The following is an 18,535-nucleotide window of genomic DNA, read 5'->3' as shown; positions in this document are numbered from 1 at the left end:
TTTTGTACCAGCGTCTGGTCTTACGGGAAGTTAGATACGGCGCCAACATCTGGTCATTGAGGTCCACCCCTCCCATATTTTTGTTATATTCGTGGACACAGAGGGGTTTCTCCACAATACCATTCGCCGTAGAAATTTGGACCGTCGTGTCTGCATGAAGGGAGGTAAGAACGAAAACATTCTTATTATGCCTCCACTTCATAGCGAGCAAATTATTACACCGATAGCAGGCTCTCTCCCCCAGCCTAAGACGGGAATCTACAAGCCGCTGGGGAAAGCCCCGGCGATTAGGTCGCACGGTGCCACATGCTCCAATCTGATTATCAAATAAATGACTAAACAGTGGCACGCTGGTGTAATAGTTGTCCACGTACAAGTGGTACCCCTTTCCGAATAAGGGTGACACCAATTTCCACACTATCTTGCCAGCGCTTCCTATGTAATCAGGGCAGTTCTCCGGCTCTACGTAACTATCTTTACCCTCATAAACCATAAAGCTCCATGCATAGCCTGTGGCCCTGTCACAGCACTTAGAGCTTGACCCCCTATCTGGTACGCTTGTTGGGAATGTACTGTTTGAATGACAAGCGACCAGTAAACTTAACCAGGGACTCATCAACGCAGACAACTTTTTGGGGAGTAAACAAGTCTGCAAAACGTTGGTTGAAGTGGTTTATGAGGGGCCGAATTTTGTAGAGCCGATCGTATTCAGGGTCTCCACGTGGACGACAAAGTTCATTGTCACTGAAGTGCAAGAACCGCAAGATCTGCTCGTATCGTTTCCTGGACATGGAGTTAGAGAACACGGGCATGTGGTCAGCCGGATGCGTGGACCAATAAGCCCGCATCCGCATGAATTTATGTGTGCCCATGTTGAGGGAAAGGCCCAAAAACGTCTTAAATTCGGAAACCGTAACTGGTTTCCAATCTCTGGCAAGAGACGGCAACTGGGGATTAGCGGCGATGCGTTGACCAGCATATAAATTGGTTTGGTCCACAATAGATCTATAGAGATCTTCCGTGAGATACAGAGAATAAAAATCGAGTGGCGTAAAATCATCTGTATCCACCTGAATACCGGGTTGGCCAGTGAATGGGGGAAGTACGGGTTCTGCAGAAGTGGTGGGCACCCAATTAGGATAGGCGAATTCTGCAGGAAGGGCACTATGGGTACGACGGGCCTGTCTTTGTCTTCTTCTTGGTGGCAGCGGGACACTACTTGTGCTTGCCACCTCGCCAGCTTGAACTGCACTTATGGGACTCGCCACGTCACCACGTGATACTGCAGTGCTGGATGTACGTCCAGGGTGTACTAGGCCGTTGGTGCTTGCCAGTTCACCAAAAGGATGAGCGGCGCTAGTACTGGCTCTATACTCCATACGAGGGACTTGCGGTTCCTGCACCTCAACAACATCAGAAAATCGGGGTCGGGTACGCCTGACAATAGCAGGGACCTCTTCTTCGTCGTCAGAGCTATCTGACATGGAGGCGCTGTCCTCTACAGGTTCGTATTCTGAGCCTGAATCTGACAGATCAGTGTCTTCCTCTTCACTATCTGTCATGCTCAGAAACGTGTAGGCCTCTTCACTAGTGTACCTTCGCTTTGCCATTTTGGGCTCTAAATTTAGGGGTACAGTAGTGAGACTCACAGGTAAAAAAGCACCTAGCCTGTCAGCGACTGTATAAAACGCTACAAAAAAAAACTGTTAGCGATCGCAGGGATCAGGCCTGACTCTGCGAACGCTGCAGTTATGTGTGTTGTGTTTTGTAAGTGACAGTGATCGATCGATACTGCACTTGGGTGGGCTGGGCTGGGCAGAGGGGCAAAACGCAGGTGCTAGCAGGTATCTGGATTGATCCTGCTATCAATGCGTTATTTTAGAACCCTAAATTGCTGGGCACGCTAGCATAGATCTGATCAGATCAGATATTGATCTGTTCGGATACTATACCACTAAGGGAGGTGTATGCTTTGCGCGTGGGTGTTAGCGGTGCTGGCACTAACCTAGCACTGCCTGGGGCGACGCAGACCCTTTCTGACCCTAAAACCAAATTTATATCACCCGCCGGGTGATCAGGGGGTTAAACCTTTATTAGGTAATAAATGGCGGGTGCCCTGATGCTATAAAAAGCGAACTACCTAACCAGCGTCACCCGTAACACTTATACGGTGATCACTGGTGAAAGGGTTAACTAAGGGCAATCAGGGGTTAAAACCTTTATTGGGTATTTATATGGGGGTACCTGAAGCTTTATAAAAACCTGACGGGGAACCTAAATAACTAAATAACTAACTGGCTAACCAGCGTCACCAGTGACACTTATGCAGCGATCGCTGGTGAAAGGGTTAACTCTAGGGGCAATCAAAGGGTTAAAACCTTTATTAGGTTATATATCGGGGTACCTAACGGTATAAAAACCTGGCGTTGAACCTAAAAAAAAACTAGCTTCCTAGCGGGACCAGTGACACTATTGCAGCGATCAGAAAAACGATCGCTTAGTGACACTGGTAAAAGAGGGTGAAAGGGTTAACTGGGAGGGCAATCAAGGGGTTAAACCTTTATTAGGGGGGGGTAGGGGGCTACCCTGGACCTAAAGGGGCCTAACACTAGCTGCCCTGACACTTTTTACAGTCACAACTGACACTAAATGTAGTGATCAATAAATAAATGAACACTGCATTAGTGACACTGTGACTGGGGGGGGGGGGGGGGGGGGCCGATCGGGGGGGTGATCGGGGGGTGACTGGGGTGAAATGTGTGCCTGTGTGTACCTATGTGTCAGTGGACTGTTGGTGCACTTACTTGGACGTCTTCACTCCTCGCTGTCCGGTTCAAAAAGACCGCCACGAGGAGTGTGACATCACTTCCTCCTCCTGTGTTTACATTTTCACAGGGGAGGAAGTTCGTCACTGGCCAGGAGCGATCGAGAGGGGATGGCCAGAAACCAATGGCCATCCCCTCATCGCGGATCGCTCCGGCACCGAAAGGGACCGCCGTATCTAGCGGGAGGGGGTCCGATCGGACCCCCCACCCGCTAGAAGGCATTCACGTACATCTACGTGATTGTGCCTGCCTGTGCCATTGTGTTGACGTACATTGGCAATACGGCGGTCCTGAAGTGGTTAAAACACCTGATCTTAATGAGTAAATATATTTTATGTCCAAGGTTGCATGACAAGTCGCACAAGTGTGCATTGAGCCTTAGGCTGGATTCACACCTATGCATTTTTAGTGCTTTTTGCATATTGCAGATTTGCACTACATAACGTGTTCCATAGGAAACCATGTTAGCTGGACTGTAGTGCAAATCTGCAAAATGTAAAAAAGCACTAAAACTGCATAGGTGTGAATCCAGCCTAAATCGTCCTCTTCTCAAGCGAGAATACATTTAGTTCCTATATTCTTTCCATAGTTGAGCTCTTCCATGCCTCTTATCAGTTTGGTTGCCCTTCTCTGCAGCTTCTCCAGTTCCCTAGTATCAGCTTTGTGAATTGGTGCCCAAAATTGAACTGCATATTTCAGATTTGGTCTTACTAAAGATTTGTACAGGGGTAAAATTAAGTCTCTGCAGTCAATACCTTTTTTACAGTGCCTTGAAAAAGTATTTATACCCCTTGAAATTTTCCAAATTTTGTCATTTTACAACCAAAACGTAACGTAAATTTAATTTATTGGGAATTTATGTGATAGACCAACACAAAGTGGCACATAATTGTGAAGTGGAAGCAAAATGATAAATGGTTTTCAAAGTCTTTTTACAAATAAATATCTGAAAAGCGTGGCATGCATTTGTATTCAGCCCCCGCCCCCCCCCCCCCCCGAGTCATTACTTTGTAGAACTACCTTTTGCTGCAATTACAGCTGCAAGTTGTCTCTACGAACTTTTCACATCTAGAGCGTGAAGTTTTTGCCCATTTTTCTTTGCAAAATAACTCAAGCTCTGTCAGATTGGAGGGAGAGTAACTGAACAGCAATTTTCAAGTCTTACCACAGATTCTCAATTGGATTTAAGTCTGGACTTTGACTGGGCCATTCTAACACATGAACATGCTTTGATCTAAACCATTCCATTGTAGCCATGTCTGTAGGTTTACAGTCGTTGTCTTGCTGAAAGGTGAACCTCTGCCGCAGTCTCAAGTCTTTTGCAGATTACAACAGGTTTTCTTCTAAGATTGTCCTGTATTTGCTCCACCCAACTTACCATCAACTCTGACCAGCTTCCCTGTCTCTGCTGAAGAAAAGCATCCCCACAACATGATGCTGCCACCACCATTTCTTTACAGTGGGGATGGTGTGTTCAGGGTGATGTGCAGTGATAGTTTTCTGGCGCACATAGCGTTTTGCTTTTAGGCCAAAAAGTAAAATTTTGGTTTCATCTGACCAGATCACCTTCTTCCACGTTTGCTGTGTCCCCCACATGACTTCTCGCAAACGTCAAATGAGATTTCTTATGGCTTTCTTTCAATATTGGCTTTCTTTTAATGACGCTTCCATAAAAGGCCAGATTTGTGGAGTGCACAACTAATAGTTGTCCTGTGGACAGATTCTCCCACCTGAGCTGAGGATCTCTGCAGCTCCTCCAGAGTTACCATGGCTGCTTCTCTGATTAATGCTCTCCTTGCCCGGCTTGTCAATTTAGGTGGACAGCTATGTCTTGGTAGGTTTGCAGTTGTGCCATACTCTTTCCATTTTCGGATGATGAATTGAACAGTGTTCCATGAGATGTTCAAAGCTTGGGATGTTTTTTTATAACCTCACTTCTCCACCTTGGCCTTCATGATAGTTTGTTCACCAAGGTTCTCTAACAAACCTCTAAGGGCTTCAAAGAACAGCTGTATTTATACTGAGATTAAATTACACACAGGTGGATTGTATTTACTAATTAAATGACTTCTGAGGGCAATTGGTTCCACTATATTTTAGATAGAGGCATCAGAGCAAAGGGGGCTGAATACAAAATCATGCAACACTTTTCAGATATTTGTAAAAAAAAAAATTGAAAACCATCATTTTCCTTCCACTTCACAATTATGTGCCACTTTGCGTTGGTCTATCCCAAAATCCCAATAAAACAAATTTACCTTTTTGGTTGTAACATATAAGGGGGTATGAATACTTTAAGGCACTGTAAGTCAATATTTCTCCTACTGCAATGTCCGCTACTGCTGCAATGCAAGTAATATGAATCCAGGAAGTTTTTCCAATATGGCATCAGGTTATATATTATGACAAGATTCTAAATAAGATAAACTGAAATCTAGATACTCTAGAAGTTTATATATTACACATTTGCAATAGCTGCAAGGATGTTTACGAGCTGCAGTGTAAGGCTTCACCTCATACTTCAGATAAATGCAATAACAGCAGGTAGATGTGTTTTTCAACAAACTGGTAGATGAGGAATAGAATTTAACTGCACCAGAGTTCACCTATATGTTTAAAGTGAAATGCTTTAATCAGAAGAAATATAAGACAGCTGGAAGTGATGACATTTTAACAAAAGACACTCAAATTATAATTAAAATAATATTTACTCTACCAAAACATTTTATTGTAGGCCTGTGGTTAAATGTGTTTTTTTAAGCTTTTAGCAAATATTTTGGTGTATAAATAAAGAACATGTACAAGTTAGTATTAACAACTACATACACCCTTACATGTATTTTACCAATTGTGCTGAAATAAAAACAACAACAGTTAACACTGCAGATTTCTTAGTCCCTTAAAACAATTCTGCTTTATTGCTTGGATAATTGAAAAGAAAAATGACTAACAAATAATTCAATCTTAAAATTCCATCATTTAGGATATACAAAATAGGATATTCCAGGAAAACAGTGACATATTTATTGATGTGCTGTTATTACAAAAAGATATAATTTCCTTTATAGATATTTAGCAACATAGGCACATAGTATAGTCCCGATTAGGAATTCCTGCTTAAAGAGCACTTATAGTGAAGATGTCTTTTTTGGAATCCATTTACATAGTGGACTTCCTGTGGCAAAATGGATATCTACAACTCTGTCCCTGACCTTGTCCTTTGCCCAGCCTTCTCCTCACCACAGACCTCACTGGAAATGGCACCTGCTGTGCAGGCACATTCAAAGTCCCAGTTTCTTTCTATGGATGGGCTTGTATTCCATTTGCAGCGCAAATACAGACTGCAGATATTTTTATCTGTGGAACCCACTATTAGGGGTATATAAGGGACAAATTCACTAAAAGTTAAAGTATACTTTAAGCAGATTGATCACCTAAAAAGCCTTACATGTGCATAACACACAAAAATCTAATTAGATTGTACTCCAAACACACAAAAGAACACATCTCCATTGTCAAAGTGGAAATGCACACTGGTAATTTGAAGTTATTTAAAGTGGTTCTAAAGCCTTGTGGTTTTTTACCCTAATGCATTAAGGTAAAAAAAAAAAAAAAAAAAGCCTTTCCTGATCAGGATGCGCCCAGCCCTCCCTGAATACTTACCTGAGCCGATTTCAGAAGTGGCTCTCACCACTCTCTCCTTTACAGGGCAGATTGATAGCAGCTGTAGCCATTGACTCCCGCTGCTGTCAATCAAATTCTGTGATGAGGGATTAAGGGGCAAGCTGAGCTATCTGTGTCCATAGAAAGAGCAGCTCAGGAACGAGCCCACATGGGTGTCCCCATAGAAATCCGCTTTCAGACAAAGAGGAGGTGCCAGGAGAGCCAACAGGAGATGCCAGAAGAAGAGCATCAGGGCTGCTCTGTGCAAGACCATTGCATAGAGCAAGCAAGTGTAACATGTTTATTATATAAAAAAGAAAAGAAAAGGTAAAGCTTTACAATCACTTTAAAGTTAACAGTCTTGCTGGGAATTATCAGAGGGGTAATGGAGTTTTCCCCAATGAGGAGGATTAATATTCTTGATAAGTAGAAGATTCATTGGCTCTGTCAGTTCCCCACAAATATTAAGCAGAAACCATACACCTAACGCCATAGCATGGGTTATGAGAACAAACATATGAGGGAGCACTTTTTCTTTAGCAAAATAAATAATTTTGCTTTTTTCTTCCCAGGCTGAACATAATATTTGAGTATAAGTTTACTTTCAGAGGGCTTGCAGTAGTTACATATTTTCAGGCTTGCAAGATAAAGTGCTTGTCCACTATTTCCTTGAAGTTTCTGGCAATTGCCCTGGCCAATGCAATGCTGTCTTCTCTGACAAAGAGCTGGTGGCTGTGATGCCAGGAGCATGCGACTAGTGAGATATGGCAGGTTGCTTAAGGTCTGTATATATAACAACTCAGCTACTTGCTTAATATGTCAGCCTAGCAGAGAGCAGAAATAAAATGGCACTGCCCTGGCCACGCATGCTGGCAGAACACTTGCCACATACTTTATGTGCAAGTCAAGACCTATGTAACTATTTAAAGTCACCCAAAAGTGGACTTACACTTTAATATTTCAATATAGGTACTCTTAAGAACTGGACAGTTTACATAAACAATTATAAATCTCAAATTTTGCAGTCTGTTAAGTGACAATGTTTAAAGTCAAAACATAATTTACATTTAGCTCATATTTGGGGTGACCAACCCTTGTAACATAATCATTAGTCGCCGAGCAGGCTTCTGTAAAGGGTTGTGAGGTTCCACTTGTAAGAACTGAAACAATTTCTGACGCACTTGAGTCATTACGCTGCCCATGTGATCTCGAGTTACAGGGTCACTGTGATCCAGATGCATCACTGCTTCTTCTAAATAGCTACAAAAGAAAACAGAAACTTTAAATATAATTACATTTCATTTTTGATTTTGAAAAAGAAAGGGGTACTGTGCAAAAGAAAATCAACATTACCAATGTATGTAAAGCATGCAAATCTTAAAGTAAACCTGTGCCAACTAACGTGATGCCTCATTTAGGTATTACATCAGTGTCAAAGGGTTAAAAACAGAATGAAATCAGACTTTACTCTTTGTGACATTTGAGAACGAATTTGTTTAACTAATTAGATAGGTAAGCGAGGGCTTGTTTTAAAGCTCTATTACCGTTTTTCAGAATATGTAAACACATGCATGCCTTTAACCAAGGAAAATATTCTTTTTAACCACTTCCCATCCAGGCCAATTCTGACATTTCTCTCCTACATGTAAAATTCATCATTTTTTTTTAGGGCTGAAACAACTAATCGATTAATCGACAACTAATCGATTATGAAATTAATCGATTACTATTTTCATAATCGATTAATCGGCCAGTAACATAATGGGGTTAAAAAAAAACTAAAATTAGCCCTTTTTTATAGTACAAAAAGAGCAAATAATCGCTACTGTAAATATTACTTTTACTGTTCTACAGTAAAAAGATGAACCCCCTCAAAGTAGTGATTATCTGCTTTTTTTCTACTATAAAGGGCTAATTTTAGTTTTTTTAACCCCCATTATGTTACTAAACGTGTTAGACCTGGTTCACATCTCTGTGTTTTTGGTGCTTTTTGCAGAAATGCACTACAGTTCATTTACATGGTTTCCTATGGGACACAATCACATCTGAAAGGGTCAGGGACTTTTAACGCAAAATGGTGCTTTATTGGTTCAATATACTTCAATGCAGAAGCTGCAGAAAAGCATGTAATGCATTTTTGCAGCAATTTGTGTTTTTTAATCTGCCCAAAAAAAAGCAAAAATTAAAATTGCAGTAAAATCACATGTGCAAAAATCAAAACACACATCAAAAAGGCACTGCAGACACAGATCAAAAGCAAACTGCATAGGTGTGTACCGAGCCTTATTGCTGGTCACACAGATCAACTTTCGGATGAGAATATTCAGACAAAAAATCTTTGTACATTCGCTGAATGGAAGATTGTTGTTTGAAATTTTCACTTGTTTTTAAAATGAATGTAATATCTGAACGAAAACCACATACACTGTCTGAAAAGTCCTTTGACTAAGAAGTTTTCTATTATTTCTAAATTTTCCCGTCACTGTGGTTGAGAATGAACGTCAATTTGACCCACTTTTTTTTTTTTTAAGGTTATTAACCAATTAATCGAAACAATAATCGGCCAACTAATCGATTATGAAAATAATCGTTAGTTGCAGCCCTAATTTTTTTTGCTAGAAAAATACATAGAACCCCCAAACATTATATATGTTTTTTTTAGCAAAGACCCTAGAGAATACAATGGCGGTTGTTGCAACTTTTTATATCGCACGGTAGTTTCATGCTTAAAAAAAAACAAAAAAAAAACAGTAAAGTTAGCCCAATTTTTTTGCATAATGTGATAGATGAAGATACGCCGAGTAAATAGATACCCAACATGTCACGCTTCAAAATTGCACACGCTCGTGGAATGGCGCCAAACTTGGTATTTAAAAATCCCCATAGGCGACGCTTTAAAATTTTTTACTTGTTACATGTTTTGCGTTACAGAGGTCTAGTGCTAGAATTATTGCTCTCGCTCTAACGTTCGTGGCGATACCTCACATGTGTGGTTTGCACACCGTTTTCATATGTGGGTGGGACTTGCGTATGCGTTCGCTTCTGCGTACGAGCTCACGGGGACAGGGGCGCTTTAATTTTTTTTTATTTTTTTATTGTTAATTTGACTTTTATTTTTTTAGTTTGACACTTAAAAAAAAAATGTATTACTTTTATTACTATTACAAGGAATGTAAACATCCCTTGTAAGAGGAATATGGCACGATCGGACCTATTTACAGTGAGATATGGGGTCAATAAGACCCCATATCTCACCTCTAGGCTGGGAAGCCTAAAATAAAAAAAAACAATCCTGGCTTCCTAGCCAAATCGGCGCCGTTATTTTGAATGCAGAGGCCGGGCGTGATGTCATAACATTGCGCCCAGCCTCTGAACGATCATAGAGACTCCGGGGACGATCTGGTCCGCCGGAAATCTCTGGTATTATCCGGGGGCCTGACCGACTCACAGATGGAAGCGGTGAGTCGGTAGAAGCACCGGAGGTCGGCGGGAGGACGCCCCCTCCCACAAGAATGATCAAGCGGCAGAAACAGCCGCTATGATCATTCTTATGGTGCAGGGAATCGCCGGCTGAAAACGCCGATATCTGAACGATGTCTGTGGCCTCAGGCATCATTCAGATATTCCTCCGGAAAGTCAAGGACGTCCCTGGAGGTACCTTGGGAGGGAAGTGGTTAAATCAATTATTCTCACAGCAAGACATTTGGAACTCGTTAAAAAAACACCTCTGTATATTAACACAGTTATGTGTGTGTGTGTGTGTGTGTGTGTGTGTGTGTGTGTGTGTGTGTGTGTGTGTATATTATATATTATTTATATATATATATATATATATATATATATATATATATATATATAGATATATATATATATATATATATATATATACACATATATACGCACACGCACACACACATATATATATATATATATATATATATATATATATATATATATATATATATATATATATATATATATATATATATATATATATATATATATATTAGGGCTGGGAAAATTAAAGATTAATTCCTTGATTAATCGTTCATTTTTATCGATCAAAATTCTTTTGATTGGTACTCGCCTCTCCGTCGGCTTCCGGGTCTTCAGGGAGTTCCGTCGGAGATCTGGAGATATGACGGACATCAACGTCACCGGACTCCTCCCCCTTCCCCAAATGTCTCCGTCTGCTAACGAATGGAAGGGGGGAGGAGTCGGTTGACGTCGATGTCCGTGACATCACCGGACAGCCTGGACAGTGATGGTAGATACGGATGTGATTAAGGCCCCTTTCACACATGCGGACATTATGTCCGTATTTCATCCATCCGTTTGCGGATGAAATACAGACATACATGCATTCCTATGGGATAGCGGGTGTCCGCAGACACCCGCTATCGTCCGCCTCCGCTATTGTCTGATTCTGCAGACGGAGGAAAATCCTATTTTTCTATCCGTCTGCAGAGTGGATCGGATGAACACGGGCAGACAGTCTGTGCTCATCCGATCCCCCATAGAGAGCGGAGAGCTGACAGGGCGGTCCCTGCACAGTGTGCAGAGACCGCCCTGTCCGCCGCCGGCACAGCGGGGACAACGGAGCGATCCCCGCTGAGCAAGCAGATCATCAGTGATCCGTCCCATGTGAAAGGGGCCTAACTGGGATCATTCAGTGAGTTAAGTGTAGGCAAATTTGATAACCTCCATTTTTAACATTGTTGTAAAAAACAAAACAAAATGTAAACACTCTGTCTGCGTGACTGGTTAAAGTGATGCCTACTATAAAGTGACTGACAGTCAATATACTAAGTTTTATAATTAAAGTTAAACTAACTTTCTATGTTTTTCTTAAAGTTTATAAAAAAAAAAATTACTTAAGTCAGTGCTACAGTTTGAATTTAAAACGAATTTGTGTGAACTGTGAAGTTAAGTCATGGATTGTAGAAACTAACTAGCGTCGGGTGATTGTATATAGTGTATACCACATTTACCACTGACTAATGAAGAGTTGCAATGCAAGGGGATCAGCTAAAAGTAGTTAGATCTGTACGTGCATTATAATTAAATCAAAATTTGTAAATTAATTGATTAAAAAAAATCGATTAATCGAACACAAAAATTTTAAATCAGCAACAGCCCTAATATATATATATATATATATATATATATATACACACACACACTGTATGTACATTGTATGTACACACTGTATGTGTGTATATATACACACACACACATTGTGTGTGTGATATATATATATATATATATATATATATATATATATATATATATATATATATACACATATATATATATATATATATATATATATACACACACACATACACACACACACATACACACACAGTATCTCACAAAAGTGAGTACACCCTTCAAATTTTTGTGAAGATTTCATTACATCGTTTCCTGTGACAACACTGAAGAAATTACACTTTGCTACAAAGTAAAGTAGTTAGTGTACAGCTTGTATAACAGTGTAAATTTGCTGTCCCCTCAAAATAACTCAACACACAGCCATTAATGTCTAAACCGCTGGAAAACAAAAGTAAGTACACCCCTAAATGAAAATGTCCAAATTGGGCCCAAAGACTAGAGACTTTGCGCTCCTCCACCTTCTGTTTGAGGACTCCCCACAGATGACCAATAGGGTTTAGGTCTGGAGACATGCTTGGCCAGTCCATCACCTTTACCCTCCGCTTCTTTAGCAAGGCAATGGTCATCTTCATGTGTTTGGGGTAGTTATATTGCACTACTGCCCTGCGGCCCAGTCTACGAAGGGGACAGCCTCAGACCATGGCACTCCCACCACCATGCTTGACTGTAGGCAAGACACACTCATCTTTGTACTTTGTAGCTGGTTGCCGCCACACACACTTGACACCATGTTAACCAAATAAGTTTATCTTGGTCTCATCAGACCACAGGACGTGGTTCCAGTAATCCATGTCCTTAGTCTGCTTGTTTTCAGAAAACTGTTTGTGGGCTTTCTTGTGCATCATCTTTAGAAGAGGTTTTCTTCTGGGACGACATCCATACAGACAAATTTGATGCAGTGTGCAGCCTATGGTCTGAGCACTGACAGGCTGACCCCCCCACCGCTTCAACCTCTGCAGCAATCCTGGCAGCACACAAATGTCTATTTCCAAAAAACAACCTCTGAGTAGTGCATGTGCTCAGCATCATATCCAACTTCTTTGGTCGACCATGACTAGGTCTGTTCTGAGTGGAACCTGTCCTGTTAAACCGCTGTATGGTCCTGGCCACCCTGCTGCAGCTCAGTTTCCGGACAATCTTCTTATAGCCATAGGCCATCTTTACGTAGAGCAACAATTATTTTTTTCAGATACTCAGAGTTCTTTTCCATGAGGTGCCATGCTGAATTTCCTATGACCAGTATGAGAGCGATAACCTCATATTTAACATACCTGCTCCCCATTCACACCTGAGACCTTGTATACTAACGAGTCACATGACACCGGGGAGTGAAAATTGGGCTCAGTTTGGACATTTTAAAATTAGGGTGTACTCACTTTTGTTGCCAGCGGTTTAGACATTGATGGCTGTGTGTTGAGTTGTTTTGAGGGGACAGCAAATTTACACTGTTATACAAGCTGTACACTCACTACTTTAGATTGTAGCAAAGTGCAATTTCTTCAGTGTTGTCATATGAAAAGATATAATAAAATACTTTAAAAAAATGTGAGGGGTGTACTTGCTTTGGTGAGATACTGTATATATATGTCTAATATGTCATTCTAAATTTAGTTTTTCATGAGAACAATTGTTATACAGGCTCTCCTCACTTAACGACCAGGTTCCGTTCCAGCGAGGCTGTTAAAGGAACTGGTCGTTAAATGAGGAGCCACAAGCAATCAATATTTTAAGCATTCTTAACTACTGTACTGTATTCTGAAAAAAAAAAACCATCTAAACACAAAGCTCCAACTCAATAACATTGTTTTCATTTGCACAAGTACAAAAAACAAAAATATAACCAATAAACTGCACTGTACAATGCAATGATGTACAGTGCCCAAAAAGCTGGTTGTAAGTCAGAGCGGTCGTTAAACGAGAAGAGTTGTAACAGGAGACATTAGTATTGAAAGGCCTCCCAGAAACTTTGGTGATTCCTCTAAAGTATGATTGTGATCCTTTTTTGTTGGTAGAAACACGTAAAAAAAAACAAAATAGTATTCGTTTTTTTGCGTGGTCAGAGAAAAAAAACCTAATCAAAATACTTTGGGTGCAAGTGTTAAACCTTGTCCCTCTCCTCATTTGCAGCTCCATGACTGCATTTGTAGGCAAAATCTGGCTCTCATTTTGATGCATTGGTGTTGATTTATGGAAAACAAAGTTTTGCATTCTTTCATTTTTAGTAAATCAACCTCATTGTGTGTAAACTGGCATCAGTACAACAGTGTGGGACATTTATCAAAACTGGAGCAGCCAGAAGCTGGACCAGCTGTGCATGGCAACCAATCAGCTTACATCTTTCATCTTCAAATCTCAACTGAACAAGCTGAAGATAGAAGATCGCGCATGCACAGGCTGGCGCTTAAACAACTAACAAGCTCCCAAAAAAAGACAGCATGAAGAACAGTGTTTCACAACAGTATCCTCAACCCCCCTTCACATCACCCCCACAGTAGTTTCCTGTGCTGTCACCAACCCCACAGTAGTGTTCTTAGCCCCCCTTCAAATAATCCCTCCCACAGTAATGTCCTCTGCCCTCCCACACAGTAGTGACCTTTCATGGTAGTGTCCTCTGCCCTTCTATACAACAGTGTCCTCTGTTCCCCGATAGCAGTTTCCTCTGCCCCCTGCTCCACTCCCTTCCCTCACCACCACTGTAGTTTTCTCTGCTTCCCACAATAGTGTTCTGTACCACCCCAGAGCAGTGCTCTCTGACCTGCTTCACCTCCCCCCCTGCACTGTAGTGTGCTCACAGAGGATTAAAACACTTATGAATTGCTATCCTACTGCCTCTTGGATGTGTGTCTGTGTGCATCTATATATAGGTACACACATGTATATGCATCTATATATAGGTACACACATGTATATGCATATACACTCACCGGCAATGTTATTAAGCACGCCTTGCTAGTTGGATCGGGTTGGATCCCCTTTTGCCTTCAGAATTGCCTTAATTCTTAATGACATAGATTCAAATAGGTGTTGAAAACATTGATTAAAGATTTTGGTCCACAGTGACATGATCGCATCATGCAGCTGCTGCAGATTTGTCGGCTGCATGGTCACGATGTTACTCTCCCATTCCACCACATCCCAAAATGCTCTATTGGATTAAGATCTGGTGACTGTGGAGGACACTGGAATACAGTGAACTCAATGTGATGTTCAAGAAACCAGTTTGAGATCTGAGCTTTGAGACATAGTTACCCATCTTTTGATGGCTACTTCCAGCAGAATAATGTACCGTGGTGCATTATCTTGCTGGAAGTAGCCATCAGAAGATGGGTACACTGTAGTCATTAAGGGATGGACATGGTTGGCAACAATACATGGTCAGCAATAAAAGGTAGGCCATGGCGTTTAAACAATGCTCAGTTGGTACTATGGGGCCCAGTGTGCCAAGAAAATCCAGTGTGAGTTCACCTTACAGATTTCCTGTAAAGGTGAACTTAAACTTTAAATCCCCTTTCTTCCTCATTCTGATGCTCGGTTTGCCTACATGCATCGAGTTGCTGCCACGTGAGTGGCCAATTAGCAATTTGTGTTACTAAGCAATTGAACAGGTGTACCCAATAAAGTGGCCCACAAGTGTATGTTCTTCTATTTACTTGTGGTTCCTATTTCCAGAGATTTACTTTTGGACTATGATCTTTTCCCTCGGATGTCCCCTTCTGGATTTAATAATTTCCAACAAACTCGCTTTTATTTGAATGTTATAGCATTCATAACCGTATGTTGCATCAGGGTTTCTACAGCTGTGGGAAGTCTGTGATGTGTAAAACTTCCAAGCATAGGGTTAGGAAGACTACACATTTAACCTCTCACACACACAAGGCGAGTCCCACAAAATCACAAAGTTTATTACTTGTGGGACCACGAATGTCACCTATCTTCTAACCTGAACTTGTGGATTACAATACCTGGGTAGGACCACTAGAAATTTGGGAGTGAGGCTTCGACAACACATGAACAGGATTAGGAAGGGATATAAGCAACACAGTTTGCCCAACCACTTTAGACTTCATCATGCGAGGGATCCAAATCGTTTGACATTCTGTGGTAGAGACAAAGTTGAGGACAACTGGAGAGAAGGAGATCTTAAAATGGCTGGCCTCTTGCACAATTCCCATCCAAGAATCCCTGGTAGTGGAGACAGGGACTGCTGGGGAAGTGGATGGGTGCCTGGAAGCTGTAGGAGTGAACTGTAAGTTGGAGACATAAGAGTCCTTCCAGTGGTGGTGTGGAGCCTGGTCACAAGCCTTGTTCAGAGGGAGCTAGGCAGACAGGTGTAGAATCAGGATCAGTACCAAGGTCGGGAACAGGCAGAAGTCGGTAATGTGCTGGCGGTGGGGTGCCAAATCAGGAGGCGGAGGCGTAGTCATGAATCCAAGCCGGGATCGGAAACATAAGCAAGAACCAGATATAGCAGGCAGGGGTGATCCGAGAGAGGTGTCAGAAGTAGCCAGGTCAGGAACAAGGTTAGCAGACATGGATTAGAATCAGGAACACAGGAATCAAAGCTGAAGACGATAATCCCGCACTGAAGCCAGGCAGATTTTCAGTTTAAATAGGCTGTTGGGTGCCAGAATGTGTGGATACCTGCGCATGCCTATGTGCACGCGCACGTGTTTGCACGCGCACGTGTTTGCACGTATGAACCTTTTGAGTGCACATTCCAGTCCTTTAATATATAATATAATAGCAGCTGCCATTACTGGAAATATATATCGTTTTCTAATTCACTTATTAATTTATGGTATCTACTGAGTGCAAAGTTATATTTACTTTAAACATTTCAGTCCTTGCTCATCTTGGGCTTCTATGCTTGTGACTTTGCACAGGCGTATTAAAATTGACACTTGTTGAATGGAAATTAGCAGCTGCTGAATGGAAATGAGTACTTACTGCAGGGGAATGAGCACCTGCGATTGCCCCCTCCTTAAGGGCAGCCTCCGGATGTCCAATTGAGCCATCTTTTCAGGGTGAGCATGGTGAAAAGCTTGTAAAGGTCTCTAAGCATGAAGGTTTGCTTGGGTCTCCCAAGAATTCTCCTCGGGACCAAATCCTTTCCACTTAATTAGGTATTGAATTTGACCCTGTCTCCTGCAATCCAGGATAGCTTCAACTTCAAATTCTTCCTCCCCATCCACCATAATGGCTTCTGAAGGTCCCACCTCTTGAGCAGGAAAAGGATTCAATACATCAGGCTTAAGTAAGGAAACACAGGATGAATTATGAATTAATCTGTAAGTTCCAGTTAATAGGCCACTGAATTATTTTTTCTTTTAACTGGAAATGGCCCCACATATCTAGGTCTCAAGTCTTTAGAAGGACATGCCAATGTCCACCTGACCTCAAATCCAGTTCTCTCCTCCTTTTATCAAAATACTTATTGTTCTCTTCATGAGCGTTGGAAACGGTTTCCCTTAGTACCTGGTTGTTATGCCGCGTACACATGATCAGACTATCTGGAGTCCGCCAGACAATCCGCCCGTGTGTGGGCTCCGGCGGACTTTTTTTCCCCCAAAAGTCCAGCGGACTTAGAAAGTAGTTTTGACTCAAAAATTGTCCGCCGGACTTTTGAAATTAACGGACTTTCCCGCACATGGAGAAAAGTCTGTTCATTTTAAATGCGGCTCCAGGTAGCCAGGACTAGCGAAGGAAGTAATCTCACCACCTTCAGGGGGTGCTTTGGGGTGGGGGCACCGCAGGGCCCCCCTTCCCCAAAGCATCCCCCGTGTTGAGGGAATACAGCCTGATATGGCTGGGGGGGGGGGGGGCTCGCTTGTCCCCACCCCCTTTCCTGACCGGCCGGGCTGTGTGCTCGGATAAGGGTCTGATATGGACCTTGGGGGGACCCCCACGCCATTTTTTCTGCATAGGGCTTCCCCTTTAAGTCCATACCAGGTGACTGGGTCAGCGACATTGACCTCCTTTGCTAGTCCCGGCTACCTGGAGCCGCATTCAAAATGAACGGACTTTCCTCCGTGTGTGGGCAAGTCCGTTCATTTTCAAAAGTACGGTGGACTCCCGCCAAGAGTCAGATTGTGTGTGGGCAGGTCCGCTCGTTCGTAAAGTCCGGCAGCCCTCCGCTTCAAAGTCGGACAGTCTGATCGTGTGTACGCGGCATTAGTGTTAAAGAAACTCAATTTGTCCTGGATAGCCTGCAATGGAGAATACCAGCATAAGCAAAAAAAATAAAATAAAAAAAAAAGGGGTGAAAACCATAATTGGAAAAGAAGGGTGCTAATGGCAACAGTGAAGCACAATCCTCCTGAGTAAATGAAGAAAAACAACAAATACTGTTCCAAAGTCTGATTAGTTTGTTCAGTCTGCCCATTGGTTTGTGGGTGGTAGGCTGAGGAAAAGTTGAGCTTTATAACCAGTGCTTCACATGATGCTTTCCAGAATCTTGATTAACTGTACTCCATGATCCAAACTGATGCCACTGGGAATTCTGTGTAGCCTTACAATTTCTTTTACAAAAATCCTCTGTTTCTGTTGCTGATGGGGTCCTCCTTTCTAATGAAATGTGCCATCTTGGAAAGACAATCAACCACGACACAGATAGAAGAAAATGCCTCAGAAGGAGGAAGCCAGCGTTGCCAACATCTTCCTTGGAGGAGTTCTGTGATTTGGAGGTTTCCCATTCTAGATCCTCTTCCTCTACCTTATCATCATTGGGAAGCAAGGCTGCTGCGCTAAATGATTCAGACAATGGCTCACAAGGGTATGCTGACTGACCAGGTCTCTATGCCTTGCATGGCCTGCAGAGGAGGAGGAGAAATAGATAAACCTGAGGAGATAAAAGAAAACCAAGGCAGAGAGAC

At 42.1% G+C, this 18,535-nt stretch overlaps 1 protein-coding gene across 2 annotated transcripts in view; it reads right to left on the bottom strand.

Annotated features, from left to right (window-relative positions):
• Positions 1-5,434: 5,434 nt before the first annotated feature.
• Positions 5,435-18,535, bottom strand: part of EDC4 (enhancer of mRNA decapping 4) — a 499,346-nt gene continuing 486,245 nt past the window's right edge. For both annotated transcript variants that reach the window (XM_077456654.1, XM_077456664.1), the window contains exon 28: positions 5,435-7,748. In XM_077456654.1, coding sequence (XP_077312780.1) covers positions 7,556-7,748 — 193 coding nt within the window. In that variant the 3' untranslated portion in view covers positions 5,435-7,555. The remainder of the gene's footprint in view (positions 7,749-18,535) is intronic.

Source organism: Lithobates pipiens, unplaced genomic scaffold (genome assembly GCF_037356315.1).
Source record: "Lithobates pipiens isolate NorthernLeopardFrog02 unplaced genomic scaffold, aLitPip1_a1.2 Scaffold_10, whole genome shotgun sequence".
In the NCBI taxonomy this organism is placed as follows: Eukaryota; Metazoa; Chordata; class Amphibia; order Anura; family Ranidae; genus Lithobates; species Lithobates pipiens.
The sequence above is the reverse complement of the archived record's forward strand: the minus strand, read 5'-3'. Positions and strand labels throughout refer to the sequence as shown.